Source organism: Gopherus evgoodei, chromosome 14 (genome assembly GCF_007399415.2).
Source record: "Gopherus evgoodei ecotype Sinaloan lineage chromosome 14, rGopEvg1_v1.p, whole genome shotgun sequence".
In the NCBI taxonomy this organism is placed as follows: domain Eukaryota; kingdom Metazoa; phylum Chordata; order Testudines; family Testudinidae; genus Gopherus; species Gopherus evgoodei.
Window position 1 is genome coordinate 640,543 of NC_044335.1, and position 13,812 is coordinate 654,354.

General features: G+C 61.2%; 1 protein-coding gene across 2 annotated transcripts; it reads right to left on the minus strand.

The window, feature by feature from the left end:
• Window positions 1-294: 294 nt before the first annotated feature.
• CD40 (CD40 molecule) lies at window positions 295-8,829 on the minus strand. Of its 2 annotated transcripts, XM_030533499.1 has the most exons (9): window positions 8,725-8,829; window positions 6,005-6,086; window positions 5,645-5,770; window positions 5,288-5,434; window positions 4,895-4,988; window positions 2,857-2,918; window positions 2,224-2,319; window positions 1,449-1,474; window positions 295-902 (listed from the first exon to the last, which is right to left on the minus strand). In XM_030533499.1, the coding sequence occupies exons 1-9, from the start codon at window positions 8,770-8,772 to the stop codon at window positions 717-719; spliced, it is 867 nt and encodes a 288-aa protein (XP_030389359.1). In that variant the 5' UTR covers window positions 8,773-8,829; the 3' UTR covers window positions 295-716. The 2 variants fall into 2 exon arrangements, with proteins under 2 accessions (XP_030389359.1, XP_030389360.1); XM_030533500.1 differs by lacking the exons at window positions 295-902; window positions 1,449-1,474 and having other exon boundaries at window positions 2,235-2,319; window positions 2,857-3,100.
• Window positions 8,830-13,812: the final 4,983 nt, after the last annotated feature.

The window sequence follows — 13,812 nt, forward strand, 5'->3', positions numbered from 1 at the left end:
ATGTGGATAGAGGAATCAACAGCTGTGAGCAGTGCTGCGTGCTGGGCCAGCTCTGTGCACAGGGTGCTGCCCCGCCACTGCCCGCAGCAGCACCCCCTACACCAGTGGTTCTCAACCAGGGGACATGGGCTACGCAGAGCTCTTCCAGGGGTACATCACCTGAGCGAGAGATTTGCCTAGGTTTACAACAGGCTCCATACACAGCACTAGCGAAGTCAGAACAAACTAAAATTTCAGAGCGACAATGACCTGTTGTGCAGCTCAGTCTGTATACGCTGAAATGTAAGCACAAGATTCGTATTCCAATCGCTTTATTTTAGAACGACATGGTGCCAATGAGAAACTCAGCCATTGTTCAGCTCCAGTGGCTGTGACGCTTTGGGGTTTCTATGTCTGATTTTGCAAGCAAGTCATTTTTACGTGAGGTGGAACTTGGGGGTACGCAAGACAAATCAGCCCCTGAAGGGTACAGGAGTCGGAAAAGGGTGAGAGTCACTGCTCCACCCCACTTTCTGTACACCCCTGAATGCTCTGCTCCTGACTGTGCTGGGCCTCGTCTCACTGCCCCCCACCAGCGCCCCTGCCCGGGGCCGAGCCAGGGCAGGGAGGAGGGCGCCGGGTTGCCCCATGGCACAGCCCCCTGCTGTGTGCCGGGCGGAGGAGGTCAGCCCTGGCTGTGTGTGCTGGACAAGGCAGATGCTCCCCACGACAGGACCTCACAGCCTCTCCTGCTCCGAGATGCGGCTCTCCTTGCCATCCTCCTGTGCCACGGGCTGGCGCCCCAGCAGGGTCTCCTGGACGGGGAAGTCTTGGCGCTCGTCATGCTCCTCGCACCCCACCGCGGCTGGCTGCTGGGGCGGCGCCAGCACCACAATCTCCGCGGGATCCAGCCGCTCCGGGCCCTGCCAGGTGGGGGAAGGTGAGGTTAGGGGGGGTCCTGCCGCAGCCCCTCGAGCTGGCACGGCGTGGGGCCAGGGGAGACCTATGCCTCTCCTCGGGCTCCTGCTGCCCCCTGCTGGGCTGCTGTGGGATAACCGAGGCCTGCCCTCTACCGGCGCAACCCCCATCTCCAGGGGAGATGCTCGGACGCTGCCCCAGCCCCTGTCCTCACCCCACCACAGGGCGGTGTCCCCTCGGGGCAGGGCTTGGGGCAACACCCCTTTTGCCCCCATGGGGACAGGGCCCAGGGGCTCCCACCCCAGGGCATCTCGCTCTCCACTTGATCTGTCCTCCCCTCCGACCCGTCCCTGCCCCTCCCACCCCAGCGGGGAGCAGAGGTGACCCCAGGACCTGGTGCCACCTGCCCAGGAAGCAGGCAGCCAGGTGCAGCCTGTGCCTGTGGGCTGGGAGGGAGACCCCCCTGCTTGGGGCCAAGTCCCTGACTCTGCTCGGGCGCACGGCAACTGCTTTCCTGCCCCGGGGAGTGTGGGCGGCGCAGGGTGACGTACCTGCTTCTCTGGGTGCTTCTGGAGACCTAGACAGGGAATGGGGACAGAGGGGGAGAGTGAGACTCCGGCCAGGCCCAGTGTAGACGCCCCATGGCGGAGCAGGGGGTGGGGGCAGGGAGTGCCCTGGCCAGGCCCAGCCCAGACACCCCATGGGAGCTGAGGGGGATGAGTGCCCTGGCCAGGCCCAGCCCAGACACCCCATGGGAGCTGAGGGGGATGAGTGCCCTGGCCAGGCCCAGCCCAGACACCCCATGGGGGTTGGGGGGGAGGAGTGCCCCGGCCAGGCCCAGCCCAGACACCCCATGGCAGAGGGGGAATGCCCCGGCCAGGCCCAGCATGGCGTCAACATGTGCTCACGTTGATCTGGGCTCTGCCATTGTGCCTCCTGCTGACCAAGGTGCTCCAGGCCAGAGCCATGGCTGGAGCCTTGACTCAGCCTCCCAGAGCTCCCAGCCTACGCTGGCGGGTGGGTAAAGCAGCAGGGTGCCCTGCTGGGGGGAGCTGGGCCAGGCTGGCACTGCCATGGCAGTCTGGCTTCAGCAGACTGCCATGGCAGTGGGCCCCAGGACCGTGAGGTTTTCCCCAGAACAAGCTGAACTGTGATGCCTCGAGCCTGGACAACTGCAGGCTCCCGGTTGGCAGAATGGTGGGCTCGGCTGTGAGCGGTGGAGGACGAACACCCTGCTGTGTCCAGGCCCTGGCCCAGCCCAGGAGTGGAGGGAGACACCCACCCAACCCTCCCTTCCTTCCTCCAGCCGGTGCCCCCCATGCTCACCTTTTTGATACAGGCAGAAGAGAATGAGCCCCACAAGAGAGGCTGCAATAATGGCCATAACGGAGATCAGCACTGGGGAGCGGCTGCGGCCAGGCTCTGGCAAGAGAAAAGAGAGATGGCTGCTCAGCGTAATACCCTCCGCCCCACACTGAGCCCCTCTCAATCACACCCCACCTACAGTGCCCACTGCTGGGGAGACCCCCCACAACCACCACCAGGAGCGGCAAGGTCCCCGTATCTTCATCCAAAGGGAGCCTGAAGCTCCTTGCAAACTGCATTGTGTCTGCAGGGATCAATGCATCCACTAGTGAAATGCAGACAACTCTGGGGAGGACCTGGCAGCTTTGTACAGCTGCACAGCACTGAGACGGGGACTGGAAGGAGGCAGAATGGACTCGCCCAGCTGCAGAGTGTTAGCTGTCACATGTGGTCAGGACCTCGGTTCTGTGCCACCCACAGGCAGCAGATGAAGCAGCGCCGCACGCCTTACCCAGGGTGAGTACTGGGGCAGACTGGCACAAGGTTCCCCTCGCCACAATGCTGGCTGGTCTCGGGCACCCTGGAGCTTCCCATCCAAGAAATCACCCACCTGGGATCTGCACAGCTTGTGCATGCTGACAGCTTGGCACTTACCACAAGCCACATCCAAGCGGTTTGTCCCAGGCACCTTCAGCACCAGCCCCAGTGACTCGCAGCTGCAGAGAGGGGCAGAGCTGGGTTCATACCCGGAGCCAGGAGGGCAGCAAAGCACCCTGCATGCGGGCACCGGGGAAGCATGTCACACAGGGAGGAGAGCTGCTGCTGTGAAAAAGGCCTAGAGCTGTGCGCTGGCAGTGCGCTGCAGTGCCGGGGGTCAGGGCCGGCTCCAGGAGTTTTGCTGCTCCAAGCAGCGTGCGCGCAAAAAAAAAAAAAAAAAAGACGCGATCGTGATCTGCGGCAATTCAGCGGGAGGTCCTTTGCTCCGACTGGGAGTGAGGGACCCTCCGCCGAATACCTGGACCTGCTGCTCCTCTCCGGAGTGGCCGCCCCAAGCACCTGCTTGGGAAGCTGGCGCCTGGAGCTGGCCCTGCGTGGGGTGAACAGCACAGACCAGACCCCAGGGATCTCGATGGGCAGGACCCCAAGCCCCTTCCCACAGTGTAAATCCAGAGCGAGTCCCTGGCTGCAGCTGCACTCGCACCCAGTAGCCAGGCCAGAGCTGAGAGGCGGATGTGAGGAGCTCCCTGCAGGGAGAGAGGGGCCCAGCTGGCAGCCAGTGCCCCCAACCATGGGATTGGCTCTGCCCTCCGCCTAAGTTGCAGGGAAGGGAGTGTGATGCCCTCCCTCAGGCATCTCCCCGCAGCCAGCTGCCAGCTGTGGGTGTTTGCCACTGGCCTGCTGCTGAGACAGGAAATACCTGTAGGCTGCAGCAGCTGCCCCTATGCCTGGCCCCAGGCACTCTCCTTTGGGCCCTGGGCCACAGGCACATGGAGCATGACGTGCACAACAGGCTGCCTGGGAGCCCCACAGAGCACCTCAGCAAGGTGCTACTGGTACAGGCCGTGGGATCCTGGGCTGCTCCAATGGGGCTCACAGGTAACCCCACCTCTCCAGCAGGGCGTCCAGCTCTGGGGGGCTCACTTCAACACGGAGGGTGAGCAATTGGGAAGGGTTCGGCAAAGAGCTCGGAGACTGACTCGGTGCTGGGAAACCTGCCTCCAGGAGAGCCTGCCACAGCTCTCAGGCCCTATGTGGGGTGATGTCTGCTAGCAGACCAAGGCCAGATGAGATAGATCCAGCTGCAGGGGAGCTGTAACCTGACAAACGCAGCCAGCAAACAAGGTGCAAATTTCAAGCAGAAAGTGTCAATACCCTGGGAGCAGCTTTCCGAAAGATGGGGGGACACGCAGCCCGTGGACTCTTCAATGCAAGACCAGCTGTCAGGTTCCCAAAGGTCCCCCCCAGTGGTTATGGGGGGCGACATGCAGGGGTCAGCTCTGCTTCTCCCCAGTGGTTATGGTGGGTGCCATGCAGGGGTCAGCTCAGCTTTCTCCCTCCCCCACAGTGGTTATGCAGGTGCCATGCAGGGGGTCAGCTCTGCTCCTCCCCAGTGGTTATGGGGGGTGCCATGCAGGGGTCTGCTCTGCTCCTCCCTAGTGGTTATGGAGTTGCCATGCAGAGGTCAGCTCTGCTCCCCCCCCCCAGTGGTTATGGGGGTGCTTTGCAGGGGTCAGGGTCAGGGTTAAGGTTCTTCTGGCCCTTGCGTCTCTGCTGTGCAGCCAGGGCAGCGCCAGGCTGGCAGGGGAGCTCTCCGGGGTGCATGGCCAAGGGATGGGCGCTGCAGCCTGGCTCCACTCACCCGTGTGCTGCACACTGCCTAGCTCCAGAGGTGGCGAGAACGGCAAAGGGGAGGAAGGCAGCTGTTGAGCGTGGCAGCTGAGATGACAGGATGGCTGGGGTGCTCTGCTTGCCCCTGCGCCCGCTTCCCCGCCCTGTTCTCACAGCCTGTGCCACCCCACCCAGGCCCTACCAGGGCTCATGTAACCTGCTGGTGCACCCATGTGGTGCACCCTCCCCATGCCCTCTGCAGCAGGAGCTGAGCTGGCGTGAGAAGTGTGAGCTGTGTGGCAGAGAGAAGGCTGGTGTGGGCGCAGCCTCAGCTGCCTTTGAATCAGGAGTGTCGGGTCTGTACCTTGTCCAGGGGCGGCATGGCTCAGAGGCAGAGGAGATGCTGGAGAAAGTGCCATGTTTACACGGCTCGCAGGTTGTGTCCGAAAGGTTGTCGGCTGGAATGGAGCAGAGTGGGCAATGGGCAGGTCAGTGTCATGCCAGGGGAAGGCAAGGTGGGTTGCAGGTGCCAGGCTGGAGCAGCTGAGTGATTGCAGCCTGTGCGTGTCTCCCCAGGAAGCACTGGGTGTCCATCACGAGGACAAGGCCCTGGCACCCCTTGCAGGGGAAGCCTTGGTGGGACTCTGATCGGGGGGAGGGGGGTGCGGTGTGATCCCTGGGCTGCACAGTGGTGAATCAGCTCCATTCCTGGCCCCCAGGAAGGGAGCTCTCTGGCTGGCTCGGAGCATCACCTCACCTTTCCGAGCAACTCCTTCACCTGGCCTGCAGGCCGTGATATTCAAACAGGTCTGGCAGTCGGGGCTGGAGCAGTACATGCCCTGCTGGCACTGGCACTCGGCATTGTGCTTGGCATCCCCGCGGCTCCTCGTCTCAAGGCCAGCGTCTGGGCAAAGGGGATGAGACAAACGTAGACAAGGGATCAGCACTCCAGGGAGTCGGTGCCAGCAGCACCTCCTGCCAAGCAGGTGATGAGCCTAGGATGGCAAGTGAGCAGGGGATGGGCACCAGGCTGCAAGGACCCCGGCAGCCCCTGAGCATTAGCCAGGAGGCCTGGTTTCACCCGCCAAGAATGAACGCCCCCAAAGGCACCTACTGTGATCGCAGGATTTGTGGGGGGTGCAGTGTTTCTCCCTGGTCCAGCCGGACTGGAAGTGTCTCTCCTCGCATGGCTCGCACACACTGTTCTGCGAGGCAGTGCAGTCAGACAGCAGCTTGAGTCCTGCAATACAGAGAACAGCAGGGTTTGCTGCGAGTCGGGCGGGAGTCTGTCAGAGAAGAACAAGCAATAGACCCTGCAAGAGGTACCCAGCACTGCCAGACCCAGCCTCTCCCAGCAGGAGGTGCTGGAGGGAAGAGGTAAGACTCAAAACTCCGGCTCCGCCAGGGGAGCGAGGTCGACAGTCGGGTCCTAGCCCCAGCCAGGGCTGCCCGGAGATGGGACACTGCTCCATACCTGGCTCACAGCGATTGCAGCACCTGTCATCGTGTTGATATTGCTTTGCGGTGCAGTTAAAGTCGCTGCCAGACGCCCAGTGCTGGAATAGAAGAGAGCAGTGAGCTCAGCCAGATGGGTCCGTGCTCCATGACTCACCCCATCCCCTGTTCTTCCTTGCTCCTGCATGCAGCTTGCTTAGCCTCTGCATCCCAGGCACTGCGCAGACGCTGTTCCCTGCACTCTCACCAACACCCACTTTAACCACAGACTGTTGCACAGCTGGGTTCAGCCACCTCCGCAGTGCCAGGCCTCCCTTGAAGTGGGATGCCACCAGTTCCGGTGTGGTGTCCGGGGCACAGCTCTCTCTCCTGTTTCACCTCCCAGCTAGTGAGCACGGTGCCTCTCGGCTGCTGCCAGGCCTGCAGTCGGAGCCCTGGCCAGGCAGCTGCAGCCTGTGCCAAGAGGGCAGGCCTGGGCACCACTGACAGGAACGCCTCTCCTGCCTGCCCCTGCCCACGGGCTGCCAGCTTCAACCCCTGTGGTGGGGGGCAGGGCACAGAGCAGACCCAACTGCCCCTTCCTCCCAGGTAATGGGGGGTTGAAGGGAGGAGCCTGTAGGCTCGGATCTGGGGCAGCCCTGGTGCTTCTGGGGACTTCCCAGAGTCTGCCCCAGGGGAGCCTCTTCTCCCACCTGTGACAGTGACAGAGCAAGCCCCAGCCCTGCGCCGTGGGTGGCTCACAGGGTGCAGCGGGGCTCGTGCCCGGGAGTGGCCAATGGGCGCATGCTGGCAGAGCCCTGGCTGTCCCGGGGAGCTCTCTGAGAAACAGGGGAATTGAGAAGAAAGACTCTGACATCCCATGTCGCTAGCAGCCTCCGTGTTGGGAAGGGGAACTGAAGGGGGCCCAAACCCCCAGCCTGGGCTGGGCCCCTGGTTTGCCAACTCTCCAGGATTGCCCTGGAGTCTCCAGGAATTACAAAATAATTGTTAATCAAAGATTATGTCCTGTGCTGAAACCTCCAGGAATACATCCAATCAAAATTGGCAACCCTAGCCCCTGCGTCTCTCCCCCCACCCCCAATGCCTAATTCAGGCCCACGCTGCAGGCCTGGCCCAGCCGCTCCCCACGTTTGGCGAGAGGAACCCTGGAGCCTCTGCTTGGAACCTGGCAGCCCCAGCCTGTGTTCAGCTGGTTCGGGAGCACCCCTGGTGTCTTTGCCCCACTGCATCAGGCCGGTGTTTGCTTTTGCTCCCTTGCAGGCCTGGAGCTGGTGCCTGTTGCATTCCAGGACACTCACAGCTTGTAGCCTTCCCCCAGCACCTTCTGTGTTACCCAAAGCTGCCTCCTTGGTCTGGCCAACTCTCCTGCCCCCTCAATCCAGCCCTGCCCCTCATGTCCCTATGCCACAGCTACGCGCCCTGACCGGAGCCGGGGTCCCGGAGCAGCACCAGGGCAGTGGCTGGGTGTGGGCTCAGCTCTTGCTCTGTCTCTGGTGGTTGCTCCAACCCCCTATTTCAGAAAGAAAGTGAAAGTGAAGCCAGCAGCCTGGCTAGAGGGGAGCAGGACAGCAGCCTGGCCCCAGCTCCAGCTGGGCCCTTTGGACAGGGAGTAGGGACTCCAGACCCTGCCCTCCCTCCCCAGTCCCTACTACATCCCAGTCAAAACCTGGAGCCCCTGGGGTGCCAGACAGCAGGGTGGAGTCGTGGGGGGCAGGGAAATCAAAGCAGATGAAGGGAAATTCCCAGCCACAAAAATGAGGAACCAGCAAACTGCCAGGCCAGAGCAGGAGCCTTGGCTCTCATCGATTCTGTGAGCCCAGGTTCACCACAGGCAGCTCCCCGAGCCCAGGACACGGGAGAGAGCAGGGATGGGGGATACGCGCTCCCCTCCCCTGCTCTCCCCCAGGGCCAGCTTTAAGAAGTGCGGGACCCAATTCGAATACCCAGCGGCGGTCTGGGTCTTCGGCAGCGGGTCCTTCACTCGCTCCAGGTCTTCCGCGGCACTGAAGGAACCACCGCCAAAGTGCCACCGAAGACCCGGACCGCTGCAGGGCGAGTAAAAATTAAAAAGTTAGGCACTCTCCTTTAGGGTGCGGGGCCATCTTAGGCAGGGGGCCTGATTTGGGGGACTTGGAGGAATCAGCCTAAAGCCAGCCCTTCCCTCCCCTCAAGGCTCTCTCCCCCACCCCAAGAGCAGAGCCTGTAAACACCCCTGGAGTGGGTCCCCCACACAGCTGGGTATACCCTGGCAGCCCTGGCAGCTCCTGGGCAGGGATGGAGGACGAATTGCAGGTCCTTTACAAGGAACCTGGGCAGAGCCTGGGGCCAGCAATGTAGGGCAGGATCCCACCCTGTGCACTCCCGGCACCATCGCTCATGTCGAGGGAACTGTGATTCCAGCCAGCCAGAGGGAACCCCGCATCTTGCCCGCCACATCCCAGTCTGTTGCTGGAGCTCCCTGGCCCCCTCCAGGCCGAAGAACACCCTCCTCCCATCGGACCTCGACTGGCACCAGGCTTGGCATTCGCTCTGCCAGTAAGGGCCCAGTGCCAGCGAAGGGACCAAGGGAGGGGAAGTGGTGCCAGTCCTCTCGCCGCCTAGGCAGGGGAGTTGGCTCATAGTTGGCTCAGAGCCCTGCCAAGCTCCCAGAGTACCCTATGGGAGCCGGGCTCTGCGTACCAGGGCTCTGCAGCTGGGTGCAACATCATTGACTTCCCAGGAAAAGAAACTGAAACTTACCCTGAGCAGGCAGCCCCCGAGCAGACACAACAGGCAGCCGGGCAGCATAATGCAGCTGGATCTTTGGCAAGCAAGGCAGAGCTGCTATAAACTTCTCAGCCTCAATACCCGCCCAGGAAAGGGGCTGGGCAGCCACTCCCCGAGCAGCAAAACTCCTCCCCGGCATCCACCCTCGGGGCTTGCCTGGGCCAGGACTTCCCCAAGCAGCCTGTGGCCAGGGCCCCTGGCAGGGCTGCGTGTGCAAAACAGCCAGCCTGGCGCAGCCCCCTCGCCAGAGCCAGTGCAACCTGGCCGAGCCCGCGTCCCCATGTGTCCGGTGGGGATGCTGAGAGCTGTTAACCCAAACTGCAAACCCTGTGTGTGATGGAAACCATGTCAAGCCAGGGAGAGCACCACTCCCTCCCCAGTCCCCGTGTCCCCTGGCAGCTCTTGGCTCTGTGTCAGCCTGGCCAAAGCAGTGGCTCAGCCTGTGGCACTGGGCACTCTAGGAACTTCCCAGCACAGTCTGCAGGCAGCTCCCTGCCCCAGGGCAGGCAACAGCAGGGTCCATCAGTGCCAGGGGCCACTCAGCGTTGGGGCACGCCATCACTGATGGGGGGCAGCAGAGGTCAGTGCATCTGAGACACAGGAGCACTGGGGGCCCTTGGTAACCTGCCCCTGAGGAGAGAGGGCGCAGGCTGTCTGGCCCACTCAGAGAGTGTGCGGGGGGGGGGAGAAGGGGGAGCGCAGGGCTGCCCCTTCTGCCCATGCTAGTCTTGGGCACTGGCCACAGACTGAAGAGTGAAGCTGCCAGGATGACTATGAATCATCAGCGTAATGTGGCTGTGAAAAAGGCCAATGCGAGCCTAGGATGTACCAGGCGAAGCAGTTCCAGGTGCGAGAGAGGAGTATTAATGCCATTCCACGAGGCCTGGTGAGCCCACAGGTGGAAACCCATGATCAAAAAAGATGAATTTACACTGGAGCAGGGGCAGAGCCAGAGAAGAGCGACTAGGTGCCCAGGAGACTGGAGGACCAATTTTATGAGAGAGCCTGGAAGAGCCTGGCTTGGTTAGTCTAGCAAAAAGCAGGCTATGAGTGCGCTCTGGAAACACCCTGGGGGTGACCCCAGCGAGGGTGAAGAGCTATTGAGACTAAAGAACAAGGCTGGCACAAGACTAAACAGCTAGAAACCAGCCAGGAACAAATTCCAGCTGGAAATTAGAAGATTACTGACCATCAGAAGCTGAGTTTCTGGACCAGCCTCCCAGTAGGAGTTCTGGAGGCAGTTTTACGAGGGAACGGGACCAATGTATGGTGTCCCTAGCCTCTGTTTGCCAGAAGCTGGGAATGGGCAATGGGATGGATCACTTGGTGATTCCCCGTTCTGTTCATTCCCTCTGGGGCAGCTGGCCCTGGCCACTGTTGGTAGACAGGACACTGGGCTAGACGGACCCTTGGTCTGACCCAGTACGGCCATTCTTACGTATCAGCACAATTGTACAAGGTGACTGCCTGTGATGGGCGGGAGGGCAGGTCTCGGCAGCTCTGGGCTCGTTTCGGGTTTATGTCTGATGTTCCTAAAGTTCGTGCTTCAGGGTGTCAGCCAGCCACCAGCAGGGAACTCTCATCCCCGTTGTTCTAGGAGGTTATTTTTTAATTTCCTTCCTCTGTAGCATCCAACTTGGCTCCAGCTGGAGCTGGGACATAGGGCAGGGAGGGCCGGGGCTTGGAGGTGGCACCAAACTGTCTCTCTCAGTTGCGTGGCTAGCTGGGTCTTGCTCACCTGGTCAGGGTCTCCCTTATCACCATGTGGGGTAGGGAAGGAATTTCCCCACAGGTCAGACTGGCAGGGAACTTTGTGCGGGCGGGTGTCACTTGCCAGGATTAACTGGGTTTAGCTCACTGAATTCCTTCTCACAGCAGGGCCCTCAGACATGGTGCCCCTCTCTCCCGCCTATTCTCCACCCATGCACAGAACAGTCTAGTCTCCCAGGGGCTGGGCTCCTTTGGGCTAATTCTGGTTGCTGGGTCAGTGTGCGGGTGCTAGGTGGGTGGTGTTGGTGGCCTGCGATAGGAGATCAAACTGGATGTCTGGTGGCCCCTTCTGGCCTTAGACTCTGTTCCAGGAGGTCTGTTCAGTTCCTCTTGGGCCTCTGTGCCATCAAGCCCCTCACAGACCCTCCGAGATCTGTAAATGGCCGTGCCCCGCAGCTGGGCCCCACAGAGTCAGCCTCTCTCTGCAGAAGCCAGCCCTGCAGCCATGCTCTGGTCTGTGGCTTTTCTCCCCGTGCGGCGGTGCCCTGGCTCTTGGTGAGAAGGCACCTTGGGTTAGATAGTCTGGCTCCCAGCTCGGCCTGTTTGCTGTACTCCTCTCCAGCAGCACAAGGCGGGTGGGATTCCCCAGTGTAGTGGAAACCCCACCGTACAGACCCACCATAGCTCGATCTGCACCAGCCAACCCTGCCCCTGGCATGTTAGGGGCATAGCCAGAGCACAGCTGCACTCCAGCAGCTCCAGCTGGCAAACCAGCCGTAGGGAGCCACTGCCAGTCAGCCCTGAGGCTGCTACTCAGGCTTGCTGGGGATTGTGAGGGACCCACTGCTGAACCCAAACCAGGTCATTGCCTTCAGCTGAGGCAGCTCATGAACTTGGTCTCCTGATGGGCTGCAGACTGCAGCTGCCCTGGCTCCCTGAGCCTGTACCATGCCTGCAGCTGAGTTTCTAGGCCCATTTTCTGCTCTCAGCTGCCTGCTGCTCCTGCCTCTGTGGTTGTGGTCTCTGCTCCTTGGCCCAGTTCTTGTCTCCAGGGTTTTGGCTCTGGCACACTCCCTAGAATTGGTATTTGGCTTCTGGCCCCCATCTCCGGCTTGCTCCCAGGACTTGGTAACTTGGCTCCTGACTCAGGCTGCTAGGCCTGGTCACCCTGTTACAACCATTGGGCCAGCTGCCCATCCTGACCATTAGGCAAGGCTGCCCACAGCCTGGGCCTTAGCAGGATAAAGTCCCCTTAGCCAGTCCCTCCTCAGCTATCCCAGTGGAGGGTTCCATCCTGTATTGCAGATGTGACTGTCCCAGAGCTGCCATGGGCAGGCCATTGTCTCTCCGCTCCAGGACTGATGCTCCTTGCAACCATCCCATACTGGTGCTGGTCTGCTTCGCTGCCATACTGTGACGAAGTGGGGCTGTTCTTAATGTTTCCTCTGAATACTGGGGGGGGGCCTCAGTTTCTGGCCGACCCTCTGTCCCCTGGCAACTAATGGCCAGGCCCTTCCCCCCTGCAAGGGGATGCTAAAGGTGTGGGAGAACAAAGGGATCAGGTGACCTCCTGGCCCGGGAAAGAGACAAAGGCCAGAGAGGAGGGGCTGGAGGGGGTTTCAGTTTGGGGCTGGCTGGGGACGGGAAGTGAGGGCAGATGGGGTGGTCTGCCTCGCTGGGCCCTAGAATGGACCTGGCTGAGGGGTCCGGTTCTCTGTATCTACAAGCTCTGTTTTAGATTGTTCCTGTCATCGAATAAACCTCTGTTTTACTGGCTGGCTGAGAGTCACGTCTGACTGCAAAGTGGGGGTGCAGAACCCGGTGGCTTCCCCAGGACCCCGCTGGGGTGGACTCGCTGGGGAAAGCGCACGGAGGGGCAGAGGATGCTGAATGCTCCAAGGTCAGACCCAGGAGGTGAAGCCGTGTGAGCTTCTTGCCCTGAACACGTCTGCTCCAAGGGAGAGGAGGCTCCCCAAAGTCCTGACTGGCTTGGTGGGGAGCAGTTCTAGACCATCGCCTGGGAACTCTGTGACACATACCCACTCTGCAGCTGTGCCTGTCCCCATCCTGCATGGTTGGGATTGGATTAATTGGGTTCCCTGGACTGTCTCTCTAGGCTCTCCAGGGCCCTTAGGATCATTCATCTCCAGTCACAGGGATTTGTGACTCCCTCCAGGTTCCTATCAGCTGTGTAAGTCATCTGCAGGTCCCGCCCACCTCTCCAGGCCAGAAGGAGCCTGAGCAATTCTGGGAAATCCAGCCCCTGCCAATAGGCTGGTATCCTGGGGCCCACATGCAGGAGGGATGTTTGTGATTTTCCTGCTAACTCAGCCTGGAAGCAGAAGCTCGAGGTTTCAGTTCAGTTTCTTGCTGTGAGTTTCAGTAATTCCCATCTGAGATTACGCTGTGAAGACGAAAAGGAGACCCCCATGAGGGCACAATATCCGCCTACAGGGCCCCCCTGACAAGGGGATAGTGTCTGCCCAGAGGACCCCCTCTCCCCAAAGAGGGCAGTATCTGCTTTCAAGGGCCATGAACACAGAAAGAGGGGAGGACAGAGAATCCAGCAGCTCATGGTGAGTGAGGGAGACTCCCGCGCTGCCTCCCGCTTGGAGAAATTCCCAGGTGATGTGGCGAGGGCCCTGTGGGTTCCAGACTCTTCTGCTTTCTGCAGAGGAGAATGTCACAGGGAGTTCCTGTTGCTTTGTGCATTTCCCACTGCACTTTCATTGTAGAGAGGAAACGCTGGTAACAAAGGAGAAGCTCAGGCAAAAGTTTATGCCTCAATGCCCATATAAGAATACTCAGAACACAGACCAAGGTTACAGGGAGCTGTCTGGCCTGTAACTGCGCCGGTGCAGCATTGCCCCTCCCCTCCTGTGTGCCCACAGCTGCGCCAGTGCAGCATGCCCCGACCCTCCCGTGTGCCTGCGGCTGCGCCGGTGCAGCGTGACCCCCTCCTGTGTGCCCGCAGCTGCGCCGGTGCAGCATGCCCCGACCCTCCCGTATGCCCGCGGCTGCACCGGTGCAGCATGCCCCAACTCTCTCGTGTGCCTGCGGCTGCGCCTGTGCAGCATGACCCCCTCCTGTGTGCCTGCGGCTACGCCAGTGCAGCGTGACCCCCTCCTGTGTGCCCGTGGCTGCGCCAGTGCAGCATGCCCTGACCCTCCCGTGTGCCTGTGGCTGCGCTGGTGCAGCGTGACCCCCTCCTGTGTGCCCGTGGCTGTGCCGGTGCAGCGTGACCCTCTCCTGTGTGCCCGCGGCTGCGCTGGTGCAGGGTGCCCCCTCCTGTGTGCCCGCGGCTGCGCCGGTGCAGCATTGTCCCTCCCCTCCTGTGTGCCCGCAGCTGCA

Excerpts from the sequence above, each read along its gene's own strand:
- CD40 (XM_030533499.1), bottom strand. The coding sequence starts at position 8,772 with ATGCTGCCCGGCTGCCTGTTGTGTCTGCTCGGGGGCTGCCTGCTCAGG. Across the intron at positions 5,771-6,004 it reads CTGCAATCGCTGTGAGCCAG|GACTCAAGCTGCTGTCTGAC; the intron begins GTATGGAGCAGT and ends TCTGTATTGCAG. Across the intron at positions 903-1,448 it reads AGAAGCACCCAGAGAAGCAG|GGCCCGGAGCGGCTGGATCC; the intron begins GTACGTCACCCT and ends CCCACCTGGCAG.